Source organism: Gadus macrocephalus, chromosome 1 (assembly GCF_031168955.1).
Source record: "Gadus macrocephalus chromosome 1, ASM3116895v1".
In the NCBI taxonomy this organism is placed as follows: domain Eukaryota; kingdom Metazoa; phylum Chordata; class Actinopteri; order Gadiformes; family Gadidae; genus Gadus; species Gadus macrocephalus.
In genome coordinates, this window is record NC_082382.1 from 1,251,306 (window position 1) to 1,270,224 (window position 18,919).

The 18,919-nt window shown below is 43.5% G+C and overlaps 2 protein-coding genes across 2 annotated transcripts in view; one reads left to right on the plus strand and one right to left on the minus strand.

The window, feature by feature from the left end:
- Positions 1 to 1,900: 1,900 nt before the first annotated feature.
- LOC132464948 (putative nuclease HARBI1) lies at positions 1,901 to 4,050 on the minus strand. Its single transcript, XM_060061585.1, has 4 exons — positions 3,396 to 4,050; positions 3,075 to 3,190; positions 2,847 to 2,958; positions 1,901 to 2,763 (listed from the first exon to the last, which is right to left on the minus strand). The coding sequence occupies exons 1-4, from the start codon at positions 3,826 to 3,828 to the stop codon at positions 2,393 to 2,395; spliced, it is 1,032 nt and encodes a 343-aa protein (XP_059917568.1). The 5' UTR covers positions 3,829 to 4,050; the 3' UTR covers positions 1,901 to 2,392.
- A 13,899-nt stretch (positions 4,051 to 17,949) lies between these two features.
- LOC132465006 (protein PRRC2A-like) overlaps positions 17,950 to 18,919 on the plus strand; it is a 33,520-nt gene continuing 32,550 nt past the window's right edge. The window contains exons 1-2 of the mRNA XM_060061670.1: positions 17,950 to 18,453; positions 18,567 to 18,674. Coding sequence (XP_059917653.1) covers positions 18,150 to 18,453; positions 18,567 to 18,674 — 412 coding nt within the window. The 5' untranslated portion in view covers positions 17,950 to 18,149. The remainder of the gene's footprint in view (positions 18,454 to 18,566; positions 18,675 to 18,919) is intronic.

Genomic DNA, 18,919 nt, shown 5'->3' on the forward strand with positions numbered 1-18,919 from the left:
TGCGCACGTCGGTGCGGTACAACACAGAACTCCACGTTCGCTGCAGCAACCCTGGTAGTGCGTTGACCACGTCGGTGGGCACAACTCGGGCACATGCAAATTTAATTACCACGTCGGTGGCATAATATCAAACACTCAAATGCAGGGCACTCGGAGTTCATTGAACACGTCGGTGTTCAACACGGAAGTACACAATATTTGCTGCAGCAACACCGGTGAGTGCGTGACCACGTCGGTGGCACATCAAGGGCACTCGTGATTTCGTTGACCACGTCGGTGTTCAACATAGAAGTTCACAATACTTGCTGCAACAACACCGGTGAGTGCGTGACCACGTCGGTGGCACATCAAGGGCACTCGTGAGTTCGTTGACCACGTCGGTGGTTCAACGCGAAAGCACTCAGGTCACGCAGCGACCCCGGAGAGTGAATCGACCACGGCAGTTGGTACAGCACGAAAGCACTCGTGGCTCGCTGCGTAACAGCTGCAGAGTGCTCTAAATTTTAATTGATCTCGTTTCATTTCATGTCAACTGCTTTTACGTGATTCATCGATCTCGCTGACGGTTTTAAGCTTATCGTTTTACGGTATGTATGATTGACTCTTAATGTCGTATATTGGGTATGCCTTTTATCTTCCAGAAGCAGTATAGATCCTTGTCCACTTCTACGCAGGTATGTATGGTCTCATTACCCCCTTTCGCTATTCTATTTTTGGGGTCGGCTCCGCCCCTGCCAGTCCCGGCAGGACATGCCGAGTTATCACCTATTTCCGGCGTAGGCCTACGTCCTCTCTTTTGGGGAAGGCTCCGCCCCTGCTAGTCCTGGCAGGATACGCCGAGTCCGCACGTCACCCTGGATCAGTGACGGGGCTCATGCCAAAGATTTACCATGCAAAATATTCCCATGTCGTTATTTAAATAAATCCTGTTCATACTTATCAGTGATCGAGTCTTTATGGGAGAAATGATGGTAGGAGTGGATGGGGGGATGTCGTCTGACCCCACTGCCTCGACATCGAACCCGTTTGTAATGAGTATGTATTCATGTATTGGCAATGGACATAAATAATTGTCTTGCTAATCAAATGTGAAATGATTGAGTGTAAATTAATCGTGTCATTTTTAGTTGAAGGTACAAACATTGTTTTGGAGAAGCCGCCGACAATTAATCTCCAATCAGAGGTATATAACTAGGCCTATATCAAAGCAGTGTCGGGTATTCTTCTAAATGTTTAATTTTTTTGAAAGAATGTCCTATAATAGGTGTCACTGATTCTTGCAGGAAACACTGTCGGCCTGTGACTCCAGGGCGACTATGGAGGTGATTTTTCGTAACAATTCTCACAGCTATAATATGAATTTGTAGATTAAAAAATGCCTAGGCCTAATTGAGTCACTGACATAGCGGTTATGTAAGGGATAATGGACAACACGGCACTTGACTAACCAAGGTTAATGTAGCCTACGCTGAACGTGGGGCCATCTTTGAACTTTCTAAAGAGCCATCGCAATGGGGAAACTCAACCGAGCAGTGCTGTAACTGTTTCACATGACTCATTTATTCTATAGAGGGAAATGGCATTGGATGAGCCCTCCACCTCCACCTCAACCTTCTCAAGGCCTTCTCGAGGGACAGACAAGGTTTTTATTTAGGTTATTCCTTTTGTAAGGTGCGCCACAAGGCTTTGACCATGGTAACTGAATTACGATTGTAACCCATAATTCCTTTAGATTGGAACAGACACTATAAGGGCGCTGTACAAGCGCAACTTGGAGCTGGACAACGACATCAAAGTGTTGGTGAAAAAAAAATTTAAGATCGAGATCCAGCTCCTCGAGAGGGTAGGCTATTTATTAGATTTTCTTTGGTGAAGCTCGACTGACTACTGAAATGTTATTTTTCCTACTTTCACAGCAACTGCATGGCGATGCGACGGCTAATAAATAATTGAACAAGAGCAAATGTTTTTCCGTCCATTGTATTTATTGAACAAAAGTCACAATGAAGTTATGAGATTATCAAATGGAATGACACATTAACATTCATACCAAATGTAGCCTACTTAATAAGCAAAAACTAGACCAAGTGATCTAGAGAGTTTCACCCAGTGTGGGTTGAATTTGACATTTACTGAACACCACAGATTAGGGAATTGTAAAGGCAGGACCCTGCAAGTGTAACTAAACGAAAATCATTTCTGATATGTTGACATTCTGTGGGCAAGACCTTGGAAAATCTAAATGGGGAAAAAAAAAAGGCTCCAAAAGAGAACGTGCGTCCATTTGGAATAATTCCGTTAAATAAATCGCGTACTTAACGCGTTGACTTGCCCAGCCCTAAAAAAACAACAACTCATCCTTCAAAGAGGGAAACGAAACAAAACAAAAAAACTAACCAAAAAACTGGTTAGTGATGGCCCGTCTGACCGCCGTTCCTGTGGGATGATCCACCGTGATGGGGTCCACCACATCATCTGCCACCAATGGCACATGTGGGGCTCTCTCTTTCCGAATTGATGCAATATTGTGGAGCACCACACATGCCGTGATGATTTGGCTTCCTCTCTCCGGCTTGACCCTCAAACCACGGAGGCAGTTCCAGCGGGCCTTGATAATTCCAAAGGTCATCTCGATCCTCACCCGGCATGTGCTTAAGGCCCTGTTGAACCGTGCCTCCGATTCACTCTGTGGGTCGCCGTATGGTGTCATTAAGAATGGCATGCAGGCATACCCTCTGTCCCCAACAAGAATTCCATCATAACCTAGCCTATCAGAAAGAAAAATGTGATCAGTGCCTTAATCGACATTTACAGTTACTGATCTTGTGTAGGCTATTGCGCCACACCTTCCTGAAACTGTCGGCAAAGACTTGACTCCCGAAAAATACGGGAGTCATGGACCGAGCCAGGCCATTTGGCATCCACACTGGTAACCATGAGTTGATGGTCACAAGTCATCTGAAAACGGCATTTTTGTTACAATAGTTGGCCATTATGAAGCATATAACAGTTTTAGTAGGCTACCTGCAATTTCACTACCCATATAGGTCTATAGCCCAATAGGCCTACTTTACCTGCACATTGAGGCTATGGGTTGACTTTCTGTTCACAAAGTCAGCCTCATGTTCCCCTAAAGGTCCAGTGATGGGGACATGGGTACAGTCAATAGCTCCAATCAGTTTGGGGAATCCTAAAGGGATTATGTAGAATGTTACAAATGCAAACGTGTACACAGGGCATTATTCCGTAACCTTGTGAATAAGTCCTATTCCATATGGCATAAGAATTGGGACATTTTAAGCTACACATAAATGCACATCACTTGGGAGCCGAATATCCCGCACGCAGAAATTCAAGACTGACGCGCTACCTCCACTCAGGAGCTTTTATTTTACCTGAAAGTGTGTAAAATCCTTCCTTGACAATTTCACTTGGCAAGAAGCTGGGAAACGCCACGAACCTATGGAGCAAAATATTGAGCGCAGCTACAACCTTGTGTATTGCACGGCACACCGTATTTTTGCCAATACGTTCCGCATCACCAACTGCATGTAAATATGTGCCCGTGGCAAAGAATCGCAGGGAAACACAGACACACTGCGCAACAGTAAGTGCACGGCTTCTTTGTGTCACATTGCCTACATACGGTCCAACAAGGTCGATCAGATAACGAATACCCTCTGCTGAGAATCTGGATCTCTCATAAAGAATTTGGTCAGAAAATGCCAGGGGATCAGTTCTGTCCTGAAAAACCCTCTGTCTCCAGAGAGACGCCTGTACGATACGTGCGCCGAGGTCCACGGTAACACCCAAAAATGGTGACGCCATTGTCGGAGGAGGGGCTAGGAAGCTGCGCACGCCGATTTAAGTAGCCGATCTCCGGCTAGACTAAGCCGAAAAACTGGTCCCGACCAGGTTTGGTTGCGAGCATAAGTCACCATGGTGATACAGCGACGCTAAAAGAGATCGACTTTCGTGGTACAACTAACCCAGGCTTGGAGCTCAACATACCTCGCTAACCCTCTAAGCGAGCTTCATGGTACAGGGCCCTGGAGAGCAGATGAGGACCAACAACAAAAACATGTCCTGCCACCCCCCACCCCCCCCTGACAAAACATGTCCTCATGTTTTCCTTGTGAGAGACACAATCCTATTCCGGACATAGTACTTAACTGCCCTCCAGTCCCTGTTCTTGAGCGCTTCAGGACACCTTCTGATGCACTCCTCACATTGTTCCTTTCCGGGGGTTGTGCCCTTAGTGATGAACCTTAGGATAGGATGAGACAGCTTCAATATTTCCCCATGCACAACATACAAGCAACAAGACAGACAGATAGTAAACCGATGTCAAAATTTACGCCCGGACCACCACTGACACCATTCCCCGTCAGAAAATACTTCCAACGTCCCTGTCAACAGGTGTTGGAAACGGTGATTAATGCACATTTTATTTATGTGCATTACCACGGATGCGCATCACTAATTCGCATCAGTTGGATTGAAACGCAACTATCGTGTAGTGAGTGGGCAAGTGGGCAACTTATCAAGAAAAAAGTTAGAATCAGATCAATCAGTCAGTACCTTCCCATTTGCGACTCCACAGCAGCAACTTCCTTGTCACTCCATTTTTTTTTTTGGGAACTTGGTGCCGGGTCTGAAAGACACAACATTTAGATAACACTTGTAAATCATGATCACAAACGTTTCTCTCTTGCTCAACAACCTTACTGAACTTTCTTTACCTAGTCCTTATTGAAACAACATTACAGTTTACTTAAGATTTAACTTATTTTATTGATCATGTGATTCACCTGCTTTAAAATTTGAGTGACAACCATATTTCAATTGCTCAGACGCATTGTTGAGTAGGCCAAAACAACAAAAACAAAAAATGAATTAAAGGCTTTCTGTGTCTCTATTTTTTTTTTACACAATCTATGTCTGCAATTCCTAAGCCTAAGAGCACCAAGGTAACATAGTATTTAATAGCAGCACTCATGACAAAGACCTTATCAGCTTTTTAACTTGTAAAGTGTTGATTTGCGGTTAGAATTATCTAACTAACAGGAAACCATGAAGGCAGACATGAACCCTTACATTCCATACCTGAATGAGTTGTTTTAGGCTTATTTTCTGCTGAACTGGTTGATCTTTGTGAGACTGAGACAAAATGTAGAGAAAAGAATAGTGGAAAGATAATTAATGTCCATATACATTAATTGTGCAAAATACAGACCTTCTTAGGAAGACATTTCCCAAAATACCTCTGCTGTCTGATGATGAAGATGAAGGTTTAAAAGCTGATGATCGTTTTGGGGTGGAACAGCGCTGGGGTCGCACTGATGAGTCTAGAAAAACAAGGAAGAATAACCTAAGTATACGCACAATAGTTTTTCTGAAAAGTGAATTTCATATTAATTCTGTTTACTTTAAATTCTGTGTTCAAAGGAAATTAATTTACAGCACTTTTTTGAGGACAATACCTGAGTCAGAAGGCTGCAGCAAAAGTTCTGAAGATGAACTTGATTCTGACATAGGAAAAGTGCAAGAGATTAAGGCAAGGCAAGGCAACTTTATTTATATAGCACTTTTCATACACAAGGCAGACTCAAAGTGCTTCACATATAAACATTGTCATACAATAAAATAAAATAATAGATAAGTAAAAGAAAAACATATGCAAAGAAATGGGTAAAATAGAAAAAGGCATTTTAGTATTAAAATAGAAAATAGAGGCAAAGTTAAAAAGCTTTTTAGAAAGTGCAATGTATTTAAGATTTTAGCAGAAGGCTATAGCAAACATAAAAGTCTTGTTTTAAAGGTGCTCAGAGTTGGGCCAAGTCTTAAATCCTCTGGGAGTTTATTCCAGCTATTTGTTGCATAGTAACTAAATCCTGCTTTCCCATGTTTTGTGTTTACTCTGGGGATAATTAACAGATTGGTCTCAGAGGATCTTAGTGGTCTAGAAGGCTGATGTAGTGGAAGCATATCAGTTAAATATTTTGGGCCTAAACCATGTAGGGATTTATAGGTTAGCAACATGATTTTAAAATCAATTCTCTGACCTACAGGAAGCCAATGTAACGATTTCAGAATTGGTGTAATATGATCCAATTTTTTGGTCTTTGTTAGAACTCTAGCAGCAGCATTCTGAACAAGCTGAAGCTTCCTCAGAGTTTGTTTTGGGAGACCTGTGAGGAGACCATTGCAGTAATCAAGCTTACTAGTGATAAAGGCATGTACAAGTTTTTGTAAGTCTTCGGTGGACATGAGCCCTCTAAGTCTTGCTACATTTTTAAGGTGATAATATGCAGATTTTGTAACTGATTTGATGTGACTGTCAAAATGTAAATCTGAATCCATGATAACCCCTAGATTTCTGGCTTTGATTGAGGTTTTCAGGGACAGAGAGTGAAGGTGTTGGGTTACTTTAAGCCTTTCCGTTTTAGAACCAAATACAATTATCTCTGTTTTGTCCTCATTTAGTTGAAGGAAATTTCGGCACATCCATTCCTTCACTTGCTCAATGCACTGGCACAGCAGATCTATGGGCCAATAGTCATTTGGTGATAGCGATACATAGATTTGCGTGTCATCAGCATAGCAATGATGGTCAATATTGTTATTTTGCATGATTTGCCCTAGTGGGAGCATGTAGATGTTGAATAAAGAGGGTCCTAAGATCGAACCTTGTGGGACTCCACATGTCACGTTGGTTGATTCTGATACAAAGTCACCAATGGAAAAAAAGTAGTTCCTATTTTGTAGGTAGGATCTGAACAAATTTAAGACAGTGCCTGAAAGCCCCACCCAGTGTTCTAACCTTTCCAGAAGTAATGTATGGTCTACAGTGTCGAATGCAGCACTGAGGTCAAGTAGCATTAGTATTGAGGTTTTGCCAGAGTCTGTGTTAAGACGGATGTCGTTTACAACTTTAATAAGGGCGGTCTCAGTGCTGTGCAGGGGTCGAAATCCTGATTGGAAGGTGTCATAGCAACCAGTTGATGCCAGGAAGTGATTTAGTAACATAAAATGTATGTTAAAGAAAACACAAAAGTGGTCAGACAAGGAAGGATCAGTCACAGAGAGATCAGAAACATTGAGGCCCTTTGTGATAACCAGGTCTAGAGTGTGCCCCTTACAATGAGTAGCCTCTTTCACATGTTGAGACAGTTCAAATGTGTCCAAAATGGTAAAAAGTTTTTTTGCACACTTGTCATTCAAATCATCAGTATGAAAATTGAAGTCACCAGTTATAACTAGACAGTCAAATTCTGTGGAGATGCTAGACAATAATTCTGTGAAGTCATCGAAAAAATTTGCAGAATATGTGGGTGGCCTGTAAATAATTAATAGGAGAACTCTGGGGGAGCATTTCAATACAGCACTAAGGTATTCAAACGATGGAAAATCACCAAATAACATCTGTTTCCCCTGAAATACATTTTTAAATATAGCAGCAACCCCTCCACCTCTTTTTCCAGATCTACATGCATCAAAAAAGTTATAGTCGGGAGGGGCTGTCTCTATCAGAACGGTTGCACTGTTATTTTGTTCCAGCCATGTTTCAGTTAAAAACATAAAATCCAGTTTGGAAGTGGTAATAAAATCATTAACTAAAAATGATTTGTTATTAAGAGACCTCACATTAAGTAGAGCCATCCTGATGGGGCTGTTGATAGGCTTTAAGGTTGTTTTTGGTTTGGAGGCAATAGATATGAGATTTGTGAGGTTAGCAATAGATATGAGATTTGTGAGGTTAGCAGTGTGTCTAAGTTTCCCTTTGTTTACTCTCTTAGTGGTTACAGCATGAATGCGAAAGTTGCCCTGCTTTGACGTAGGCAACCTTGGGTTCAGCAGATTATGAGAAACTTCCTTTATACTGTGTCTACGGCTGAACCCTTTTTTGTCTCAGTAATACTCAGGACTACTATCAGTACGGGGGCGGGGGTGGGGCGCCATCCTCCTGGGTGTTAGCAGTGTTAGCAGCCTGCGGCCATGACGTGGCGATGCTATCATTGACACAGATGCAAGTTTGATGCCAGCATGTTCCAGTTTCTTAAATTCGGCTGGAAAATCGCAAAGGGAGACATCGGAGCTGGAGTTGTTGTTGTGGCTATGGGAGAGATGAGGCTGGAGGTCATCGTCGATGGGGGAATGCAGAGGAGGGGGGTGGCCGTTCCTCGCCAAGCCAGCATCAGCGATGGGGGAGGGCACAGTGTTGATGGCGTCGGGCGGGCTGTTGTCTCTCTTCAAGGTCTGTGGGCTGTCTGCTATCTGTGTGTCAGATAGTGGCAGAGTAGTTGTGTGGGGGAGGCTGTAGTCTCGCTTCTTCTCAACCTGTGCTCTGATTGTGGCCTGTGCGTCAGACCATGGCAAGATTGTGGCCTGTGCGTAAAGCGAGAAGAGAAGATTGTCCCTCAACAGTTTTGAGCCTAAGACCTTCATTAACTATCCACAACCTCACACTAGTTAATTTACAGCCAATCAAAACTACTTAATAATTAACAACATATTAAATACTAAAACAAATGTCAGAAGCAAAGGTCAGAAGCAAAATAAATTGCTTCCCACCATTCTTTAAGAGGTTGACTAAAAGTCTGCTCCTTAACCTTGCATTAAAAATACTTTTGGTTAGGCGGTAGTAAATTAGAGAACACACTTTTTAAAGATATTTTCCTTATCCTGAAATCACCCACCCCCAATTACATATTAATGCATGCAGTTATTATTTGAAACATAAGACAAAACGATATAAATTGTTTCAGTACATTACCAGAAACATCTGCACTGAATTGGCTCGGTGGCACCGATGAGTCTAGAGGAAACTTCCTGAAATGAAAAAACAATCATTCTGTTTCCAAGTACATACCATAATCTTCTTGACTTGTCATACGACTCACAGATGAGCTGGATCCTGAAAAAACAACATGGGTATCATGTTCATGTTGAAAGGCGCCTCTAAATTAAATGTATTATTATTATTATTATTATCTACTTAGAAGATTGTAATCAATCATGTAGACAATATTGACATTTCCATTCTCTTCTACTGTTGTTATTCTGTTTCAGTAAAGACCTCTTCCTATCCACTACTGATACATTATTTACAGTCAAATCCAAATTCCTCAATGGACTCTTCATTCAGACTCTCTTCTTCATCATCCAACTCTTGTTATTGTCTGAACAGTTTCTGGAAAACAGTCAAAACACAAATGAGCCAAAATAAGCACAATACATGGACATGGTCATTTTCCCTACACCCTACACTTCTTACCTCTGGGCTCTATGGTAATCTCTTCCAATGTTTTCCCTTTGAAGTCTGCCAACTTTCCCTGCTCGCATGCCATCAGAATTTTGCTTATTTTGGCTAATTGCAGAGTCCCCTCTGGCAAGCGGTAATACTGCCTGTGGATTCTTATGTCGTGCCCTAAAAACTCCGCCAACTGATCAAGTTCGGTGTCTGTAAGGTTCAGCACCTTGCTCAAGGTGGACACTTGCTTTCTGAGTTTCGTCGAAGAGAGGGTCTGCGGCTGCTCAGCTCCACATTCTCTTGCGTAGACACGAATGCAGTCTGACCCCTTTAAGTGAGATGCACTGCCAGGCCTGGCGAATAAGAAGTCATTGTCAGGTAGGATCCCGCAATTTGATCTCTCCTTTGCAAGCAGATCCAATGACTTGACCATAGCAGGGGTCAATAGCACCGGCACCTTCCTTCCTCTTTTCCCTCTTGCTTCCATGCGGGAGAAGTATTTGCATAGTACTTTTTCCACCTCCGATAAGGCATGAGCGATGTCGTCATGTACAGGTGTTGACACCCTGGACAAGTAGGTCGTCAACAACATCTTGGAAACCTCTCCTTGTCGACGCCGATTGAACAGGATAACTTTGGCAAGGATCACTTTGGCGAGATTGGTCCAGTTTCTTGGCGTCTGGTCACCGGAAAGTACGTTGGAGTACTCCTCCTGTTTCTCATCCAGATGAAGGTGCAACTTTTTGACGTCATCAGTAAATGGAATAAGCTGAGGCGCATTCCATTTAGCTTCCTGCAGTGTTCGGTAAGCAGACGCAGAAATGAACTCATTCCACCGGGTTCTATATATCTCGCGGAAGTTTTCAATCAGCTTTGCTTTGCCTTGATTTCCTGATATGAGGGCTTCACATGCAACAAGGTCTGCTACTTTCTTTATGCTATGTCCCAGTTTTAGTGCCAGAGATGACTTTTTGATGGTGTTGGTGTTCTCGTCATAACCTGCAACAACCTTTACTGCTCTGATTAAATGATGGAAATTTGATGGCATGACATACTGCTCAATACTCTTCAGAGGAGTGACCTCCTGTCCAGCCAGCAATAATCTTCCAAGCTCTCTTAGTGTTGCGCGGATATGCTCATCCTGTGACGCTCCTTTCTTGTTTAGCATTTGCTGTGCTAGAGCAATTATGCATCTGTCTTTTTGAACTGCCTGTGCGATCTTGTCCTGGCACATGTTACTTATCATTTTCCATGCTTTGGTTGTCACACCAGCAGGAACTGGCTAAGGAAATGCACACAAAGACTGAACTCGCGTTTTTCCTGGCTTAGCTTTACCACATTTCTGTGAAAGAGCACACCGTTTCATATGCTTCCACATGAACTTCTTTTTGAAAAATCCTTGACAATTGGGACAGTGGTGATAGTCTGAGGCATCTGCATTGGCACCACTGGATTGTTTGTTTTTCTAACTGCAGCCTTCTTTCCTTAGATCTTTTTGGACATGCCAGTGCTCTGGCCACTTCTGCCTCATCAGCATGCCTCTGTTCGAGATGGCGCGCAAGCTTTGGGTAACATTTATCACAAAAAAGGCAGTAGTTTCTTTTCTGATGGTACTTTTTTGTCCCATCCTTCAGTTTTTTTACGTTCATTACAACCACGGAAGTACTGCTACTCTCCACTGCACTTTCACTTTCCTCTGGCAGTTGTCTGACCCTCTTGTACACTTTTCTGGGTGGACTCTTGAAAGCAAATCGGCAAGAACAAAAGTAAACTGTAAATTGTGCATGCACATGTGACAAGACAATATAGACACATACCTTTCAGCAGGTAAGACATTCAAGGTTCTCACACATTTAAAGTAACTCACCGGCACTTTCAAAGGCTCTTCATCAGAGGAGCCATCTGATTCCTCAGATGTTTGAGGGACATACTCCTTGTCCTCGTCACTTACACTTTCACTACTGGAGGACTCAGTCTCAGTAATGTTCAGCATCTTCTTGGTTAACTAAATTGATATGAAACCAACCATTTGAATTGTAAAAAAGATATATAATTTTTCCCAACAATAGACTACTTGCCAACACCTCAGACTAACAACTTTGTCACAAACCTTCTGACAAGCAGGTTACTAACCCTGACCTGGTAAAGTAACCAGAATCATTCAACTACTACAGCCTTTCTGCAAACCTTCTGTACTGTACACTGTTGATGCTAATATTTTTATATATATATATATATATATATATAAAGAGTTACATCACCAGTTATTCTGAATGTCAAAGAATTCAAACACCACACGTATTGTCTGAAAGGACAGACAATACGCTGTCTGTCCTTTCTAGAGGAGGTGGCTCTGGCTCTTCCTAGATGAATGGATGTTAAGACAGACAGACAGACAAGTTTACACACACTCACAATGCTATGAAATTAGAATACAACCAACATTTGAAATGACTGTCTATCCACAAGATTCCAAAACACACAGTGATGCTGTGTGTTTTCGACCAGCCTTTAACTGGTCGAAATGGTCCATCCAGAACTGAGTACACTCACTCCGCAACGTACACCACCAGCGTTCAATACGTTGGTTCCCCGTGCTTGGACCTAGAGTGACACAGTCTGGGGAAATGCCGTTTTCACTGCCGTGCATAAAACTTTGCATTGCGGCAATGTGTGTGTTCTCCGTCCCGTGATCCAATCTCACTTTCAATGGGCGACCATGCTGCATCACTGAATCAATTAAATACCCCGCTATAAGACGTGGGTCGCTGTTAGTTGAGTGGGTGTTTAGCCAGATCATCTTTCGCGAGAACCCATCAATGCAACCACTGATGCATATCCCATACGGCTTCAATTTGTCTTATCCATCTATGTGCCACACATAATTCGGGCCACGACTGACATAGACTCTACGTCTCAGACGGTGCCGTGCACGGAGATCCACGCCACCACCATCCATTTGACGCAGCAAGAGACGAACGGTCTCTCTGTCCGTGATGATCCCTGCCATCCAACACTTCTGTTGCATCCACCTGTAGCCATGTTGTTGGCCAGAGGACTGTAATTGGCGATGTATGAAATCAGCTACTTCTCCGATGTCCGCCTTATTGCGTCTTCGCCACAGCTGATTCCTATGAAGCACTCTTTCTAGAGTTATTTTACTAATGTTTATGTTGTGCTCCATAGATAATCGAGCCAAAATTTCAGCATTTGTATACCTCCGTCTGAAATAATCTTTAATAATCGAGTTCATCATCTCCAGCTAATCTACTCTAATAATAGGCTATATGTAGCACCTATGGATAAGCTACAATTAGGCTACAATGACTGGTCTGGTCCTGTTGAGAAGTTATCTCAAAATAATGAGATACTATGTCAAAATAACGAGATACTATGTCAAAATAACGAGATACTATCTCAAAATAACGAGATACTATCTCAAAATAATGAGATACTATCTCAAAATAATGAGTTGTGACCTGCATTTTTTTTCTTTTACGTGGCGGAAACGGGCTTCCATAGTAATGCCTATTTACCTCCAAAGACAACACTTCTTGAGACTTGGGAGTGGCATAGAGGATGGGCGTGGAATGGGTGTGGTTTCAGAATTTCATACACACTGCAGTACCACTAAATAACCAGAGGGGCCCCCATTTTGGGGTCTCCACTTTGGAGTCAACCAGGAATCAACCCCTACACACACACACTTTGACAAAAACACAAGATTCTGAAGACTTCTACATTTTCATTCCCTAGTTCCTACAGACATATAAGCATGTCATTACAACCCCCCCCAACAGCTTTTCCTTCTTAGGACCATGGTCTAGGTCCCAACTTTGTCTTCAAGTCCTAATATGGAAGGTATTTTTACAATCGCGAGTCTTAACATGGTCGCAAAAACAAGAACACACACACACACACACACTTGACTACACTGTATGAGGTATAAGTTTGACTAAATCAATACCAGCGAAATTATTTAGGTTAAAAGCCCACTGTAAACACAGTAAACAACACATATAGGCCCACACACAGCTACTAAAGATAAAAAAAATATTTGTTTTTCACTCACCGTTTGACCTCTTTACGGGAAAAGTATTAAGGTGGGAACACACCAAACGCGTTACCCGCGTAAGACGCGTATAAAATCTGCAATTTTTCCATAGGGAACCATTGGTTTTCGCTCGTATGAGCTGCGTAGATGCGTTACATGCGCTAAAGCAAAATTTTAGCTGCGTATATACGCACCTAACGCACCTACGCAAGGAGTTCAAAAAATGTAACTTTTTACGCTCCTACGCATGACGATTAGCCGCGTTGCCCAATCAGCGTTGAGCTTGACCCGACGTCACTGGCAGATAGACGGAGTGTGCAGCCGTCCTGTGTGTGCAGCCGTCCTGTCCTGTACGACACCATGATGGTGTCGTACAGGGACAGGAACAAAAAATAGAGGGCGTGGGTCGACGTGGCCGAGGATACTGGCTTTCCTGGTAAGATCAGTGAATAATGTGTACGTGTATTTTGCTTGGCTTCAGCTATCGGTTGTGTTCTACTATGAAAAAAGTTAGCGCCGGTTAGCGGTAGCACCAGTTAGCAGTAATATTAAGTGATACTACTACAACAGACTGTCCCGCTTGTCAGGTTGCACAACTTAATATGTATATATGTTCTTGTCAGTGGACGTATGTCGCAGGAAGTGGAAGTCGCTCAGGGACAGGTACATGAGACACAAAAAGAATGAAAAGGAGGGAAAAAAGAGCGGGTCAGCGGCAGGGAGAGTGGACACGTGGAAATTTGCTTGGGTCCTGTCCTTCCTCGACCCCTTTGTCACCCCGAGGGAGACCAGCAGCAACTTACCTCGGGGGGCAGAGGAGGTAGAGGAGGACGGGGCTCCAGAGACTTCACTGTCAGGGGCAGGAGAAGATGAGGAGCTTGAGGAGGCAGCAGCAGGGCCATCGCACAATACAGGTTTGTTGACAAGTGAAGACACGTACAGCTTCTGTATTATGGCCACACGAACGGTTTACAGTGCAGCACGATTCCAAGCAAAAAAAAACAAGTCTTCTTTCTCAATAACATAGACCAGCCCAGCAGTGAGTCAGACCCAGAGGACGCTGATGCTGCTCCTGCTCCTGCCCCTGCCGCTGTACCTGTCCCTGAGGCTGGCCCTGCCCCAAGACCACAGAGCGGTATGTACAGGACAACCCAGCTAACACACGACCAGACGGCAACGTTGCCTATACGTCGCCATTTGGTTATGGCAACATTACCTCCTGGCAACGTTGTGGCAACATCGCCACGACGTTGCCTACAGGAAGTTGCCATAAAGTAAACAAATAACATTGCTGCGACGTAGTGGCTTGGTAATTTTGCTAACGTTGCCGCTTGGTACTGTTAATAACGTTGCCACAACGTAGTGGTGTGGTCATTTGCTAACGTTGCCGCTTGGTACTGTTAATAACGTTGCCGCGACGTAGTGGTGTGGTCATTTGCTAACGTTGCCGCTTGGTAGCGTGAGTGACGTTGCCACAACGTACTGGTGTGGTCATTTGCTAACGTTGCCGCTTGGTAGCGTGAGTGACGTTGCCACAACATACTGGTGTGGTCATTTGCTAACGTTGCCGCTTGGTACTGTTAATAACGTTGCCGCGACGTAGTGGTGTGGTCATTTGCTAACGTTGCCACTTGGTACTTTTAATAACGTTGCCGCGACGTAGTGGTGTGGTCATTTGCTAACGTTGCCACTTGGTAACGCAAGTAATGTCACGGCTACGTAGTGGTGTGGTCATTTACTTACCGTGATGTCAAACTTCTGAATTACACTGGCTGTTTGTGTCCAACACAAATATTAGGTTAAATCAGAAAATGTCACCACTTTTATTGTTTATTTACTACTTAGTGATGACTCAATTCCCACAACAAATATTTGTGCTCAACTATGTTGACCATCCAGAACTACATAACATTTCTAATTTCCACAAACTCTGACCCTGTTGAAAAATAGAAATGAAATATATTCAGATACTGAATTGATGAATCATTTATTTCAAATGCATATACAGGGACCAAATCACGACAATTCTTTCTATTAACAAAACATTTGAAGTAAAATTCATGCGTTTCACGGATTCAAGTGAACAAACCACATTGAAGGTTTACATTGGTCAACCAGCAATTTTAAGTTACAAGAAAATAACAGCAGTGCCTGACCCACAGGATAAGACTGAACTGACAATCAACCTGAGTTTAATCTTAGTATTCGGTAACCAAGGCTGAAATAAGGTCATCGTTGCAATTTGAAATTGTGTGAGTGAGAGTGGGGTTGGGCAATGATATAATCACGGGTGTTTTGTTGAGGCTGCAAACTCGAGGTTCTGATGTCGAGTGGCCCAGATAGCCACCCCACGATCACGAGTGCTGTGTTGCTTTGATGCATTAATTAAACCGCCGACTAATAAACCTTAAAACACCAGATTATCCTATTATTATACGAATGCCCCCCAGTTTTCGATCAAGCTGAAGTTGTCCTTAAGCTGCAGAGAGGCTGGCTCAACTGTCGCTGCCGAGTCAGGGTTGTGAAGATGTCCTGTTGATTCCGGATGTCTCTTAAATGGTGGATCCCAGCGTCTTCAGTTCGGTCCCTGGAAAAAGAAAAAAGGTACTAATTTAATACTTTCTGTTCAAACACACACACACACACACACACACACACACACACACACACACACACACACACACACACACACGAGGAGCAGTTGAGTAACATATCAAGTGAAATGAAAAAGTGTGAGGACAGCTATACAAGAACAATTGTGTCTAGTTTACTGAGTTTGACCAAATCGGTCTTGATTTTATGCCTGTAGCTCACAGCTGCACAAGATGTGAGAAGGGACCAAGTAATCTCCATGCTGCCCTCTGCAATACTTGGCAAAGAGGAGACCAAACATTGTTAATGCAAGCTTTCCTTTTCGATGTCTATGCTTACCTAAATCTTATTTTGCTTTAAAAAGAAAAATTGAAAAAATAATAAAAGATTTTCGATGGCGCCATTTCCACACTTTCTTTTACAGTTTGTTGTTTTGTTGTAATTCTATTGTTATAATTTATGACACCATGAAATAAGAATCTCAATGTCAACGTTTTATTTTAATATTTGTACCATATCAGTGTATTCACCCCTTTTATATGGCTTGTTACCAGTGCGAGGGTTTTTTGCCTCACTGAGGTCCTTGGTTGCCTTGGCCCGCAGGTTTTTCCAGCGCAGTGTTACTTGTTTTAAGGTCCTCTTTTGGCCAGACCCCAAGGCATTGATTCGGTTGGTAATGTCTTCCCAAATGATGTCTTTACCTTTCTTGGTGACCTCCCCACCCTTTGCCGAGCTGAAACCACCTACTATTGTGGCAAAATTGGCCCGAACACCCTCCAGTAGTGCGTACGTTTCTGCCACAGTGAAATTAGGCCCTTTTGACTCCTTGGTCTCCATGATTTCTCCACTGATCTTATAAGCCTTGGGCATTATTGCTTTGGCCTGTGATCAATTAGGCTTCTAGTAATTAGCTTGTTGCTGGTTAATTGGTTTGACCACTTAAACACATCATGTTTCGCACACATTTCTCTTAACCTACAGAGGCATCCAGATGGCGGGTATTGTTCATCGGTACCATAGGAGAAGGCACCCTGCTAGGGTGTACGCTGAGCGTGCCAAACCACTTGAGCAATACACACAGATGAACTGTATGCACGTTTTCGCTTTGGGAGAGATGACATCAAGTACATTTCAGACCTGATTAGACCAACACTCCAACACAAAACCCGAAGGAGTCATGCTTTGTCCGTGGAGGAACAGTGCTTAATTGCACTGCGCTTTTACGCATGTGGGACTTTCTACCAAGTAATAGGAGACTATATGGGAGTGGACAAATCCACTGTGAGTAATGTGGTGAAGGTTGTGTCCATGGCACTGGGCAGTCTGATCAATCAATTTGTTTCCTTTCCCAAGGATGACCAGATTGCTCAGACTAAAGGTGCGGCCACACCAGACGCGTATCTCGCATACTTCGCGTATGAAATCGCCATTTTTTCCATAGGGAACCATTGGTTTACGCGCAATACGCGTATAAGCAACATTTTACGCGCGTATGAGGCGCGTATATTTACACGCTATACGCGCGTAAAGCGCGTATATCGCGTACATTTCAAGAGTTCAAAAAATTGAACTTTTTACGCTCATACGCATGACGATTAGCCGTGTTGCCCAATCAGCGTTGAGCTTGACACGACGTCACTGGCAGAGAGTAGTGAGCTTGGACAGAAGCATACGGCTGACATCTTTCTTTATTCTGTGTGGAAATAGTAACATAGTTACGCCATTAAATGCTTTTATGGAAACATTTCTAGCGAGAAATGTGCATTTTACTTTCATAATGTTCGCTCGGTGAATGTGAAGGATGTTTGGTTTGATAGTTATGACGAAGAGGGAACGCTCCGTTCACTTGCATGGACAGAGTCTCTGGTTACTAAGCAACCTCAACGTCTTGGCGGACTATTTCTCTGCTGATCAACACTACAGACACTACACGAACAGAAATGGAGGTGGATCAAAATATCATCGTCGCCGTGTGCGGCCGTCCTGTCCTGTACGACACCACGATGGTGTCGTACAGGGACAGGAATAAAACAGAGAGGGCGTGGGTCGACGTGGCAGAGGATATTGGTGTTCCTGGTAAGATCAGTGAATAATGTGTGTGTGTATTTTGCTTGGCTTCAGCTATCGGTTGTGTTCTACTATGAAAAAAGTTAGCGCCGGTTAGCGGTAGCACCAGTTAGCAGTAATATTAAGTGATACTACTACAACAGACTGTCCCGCTTGTCAGGTTGCACAACTTAATATGTATATATGTTCTTGTCAGTGGACGTATGTCGCAGGAAGTGGAAGTCACTCAGGGACAGGTACATGAGACACAAAAAGAATGAAAAGGAGGGAAAAAAGAGCGGGTCAGCGGCAGGGAGAGTGGACACGTGGAAATTTGCTTGGGTCCTGTCCTTCCTCGACCCCTTTGTCACCCCGAGGGAGACCAGCAGCAACTTACCTCGGGGGGCAGAGGAGGTAGAGGAGGACGGGGCTCCAGAGACTTCACTGTCAGGGGCAGGAGAAGATGAGGAGCTTGAGGAGGCAGCAGCAGGGCCATCGCACAATACAGGTTTGTTGACAAGTGAAGACACGTACAGCTTCTGTATTATGGCCACACGAACGGTTTACAGTGCAGCACGATTCCAAGCAAAAAAAAACAAGTCTTCTTTCTCAATAACATAGACCAGCCCAGCAGTGAGTCAGACCCAGAGGACGCTGATGCTGCTCCTGCTCCTGCCCCTGCCGCTGTACCTGTCCCTGAGGCTGGCCCTGCCCCAAGACCACAGAGCGGTATGTACAGGACAACCCAGCTAACACACGACCAGACGGCAACGTTGCCTATACGTCGCCATTTGGTTATGGCAACATTACCTCCTGGCAACGTTGTGGCAACATCGCCACGACGTTGCCTACAGGAAGTTGCCATAAAGTAAACAAATAACATTGCCGCGACGTAGTGGCTTGGTAATTTTGCTAACGTTGCCGCTTGGTACTGTTAATAACGTTGCCACAACGTAGTGGTGTGGTCATTTGCT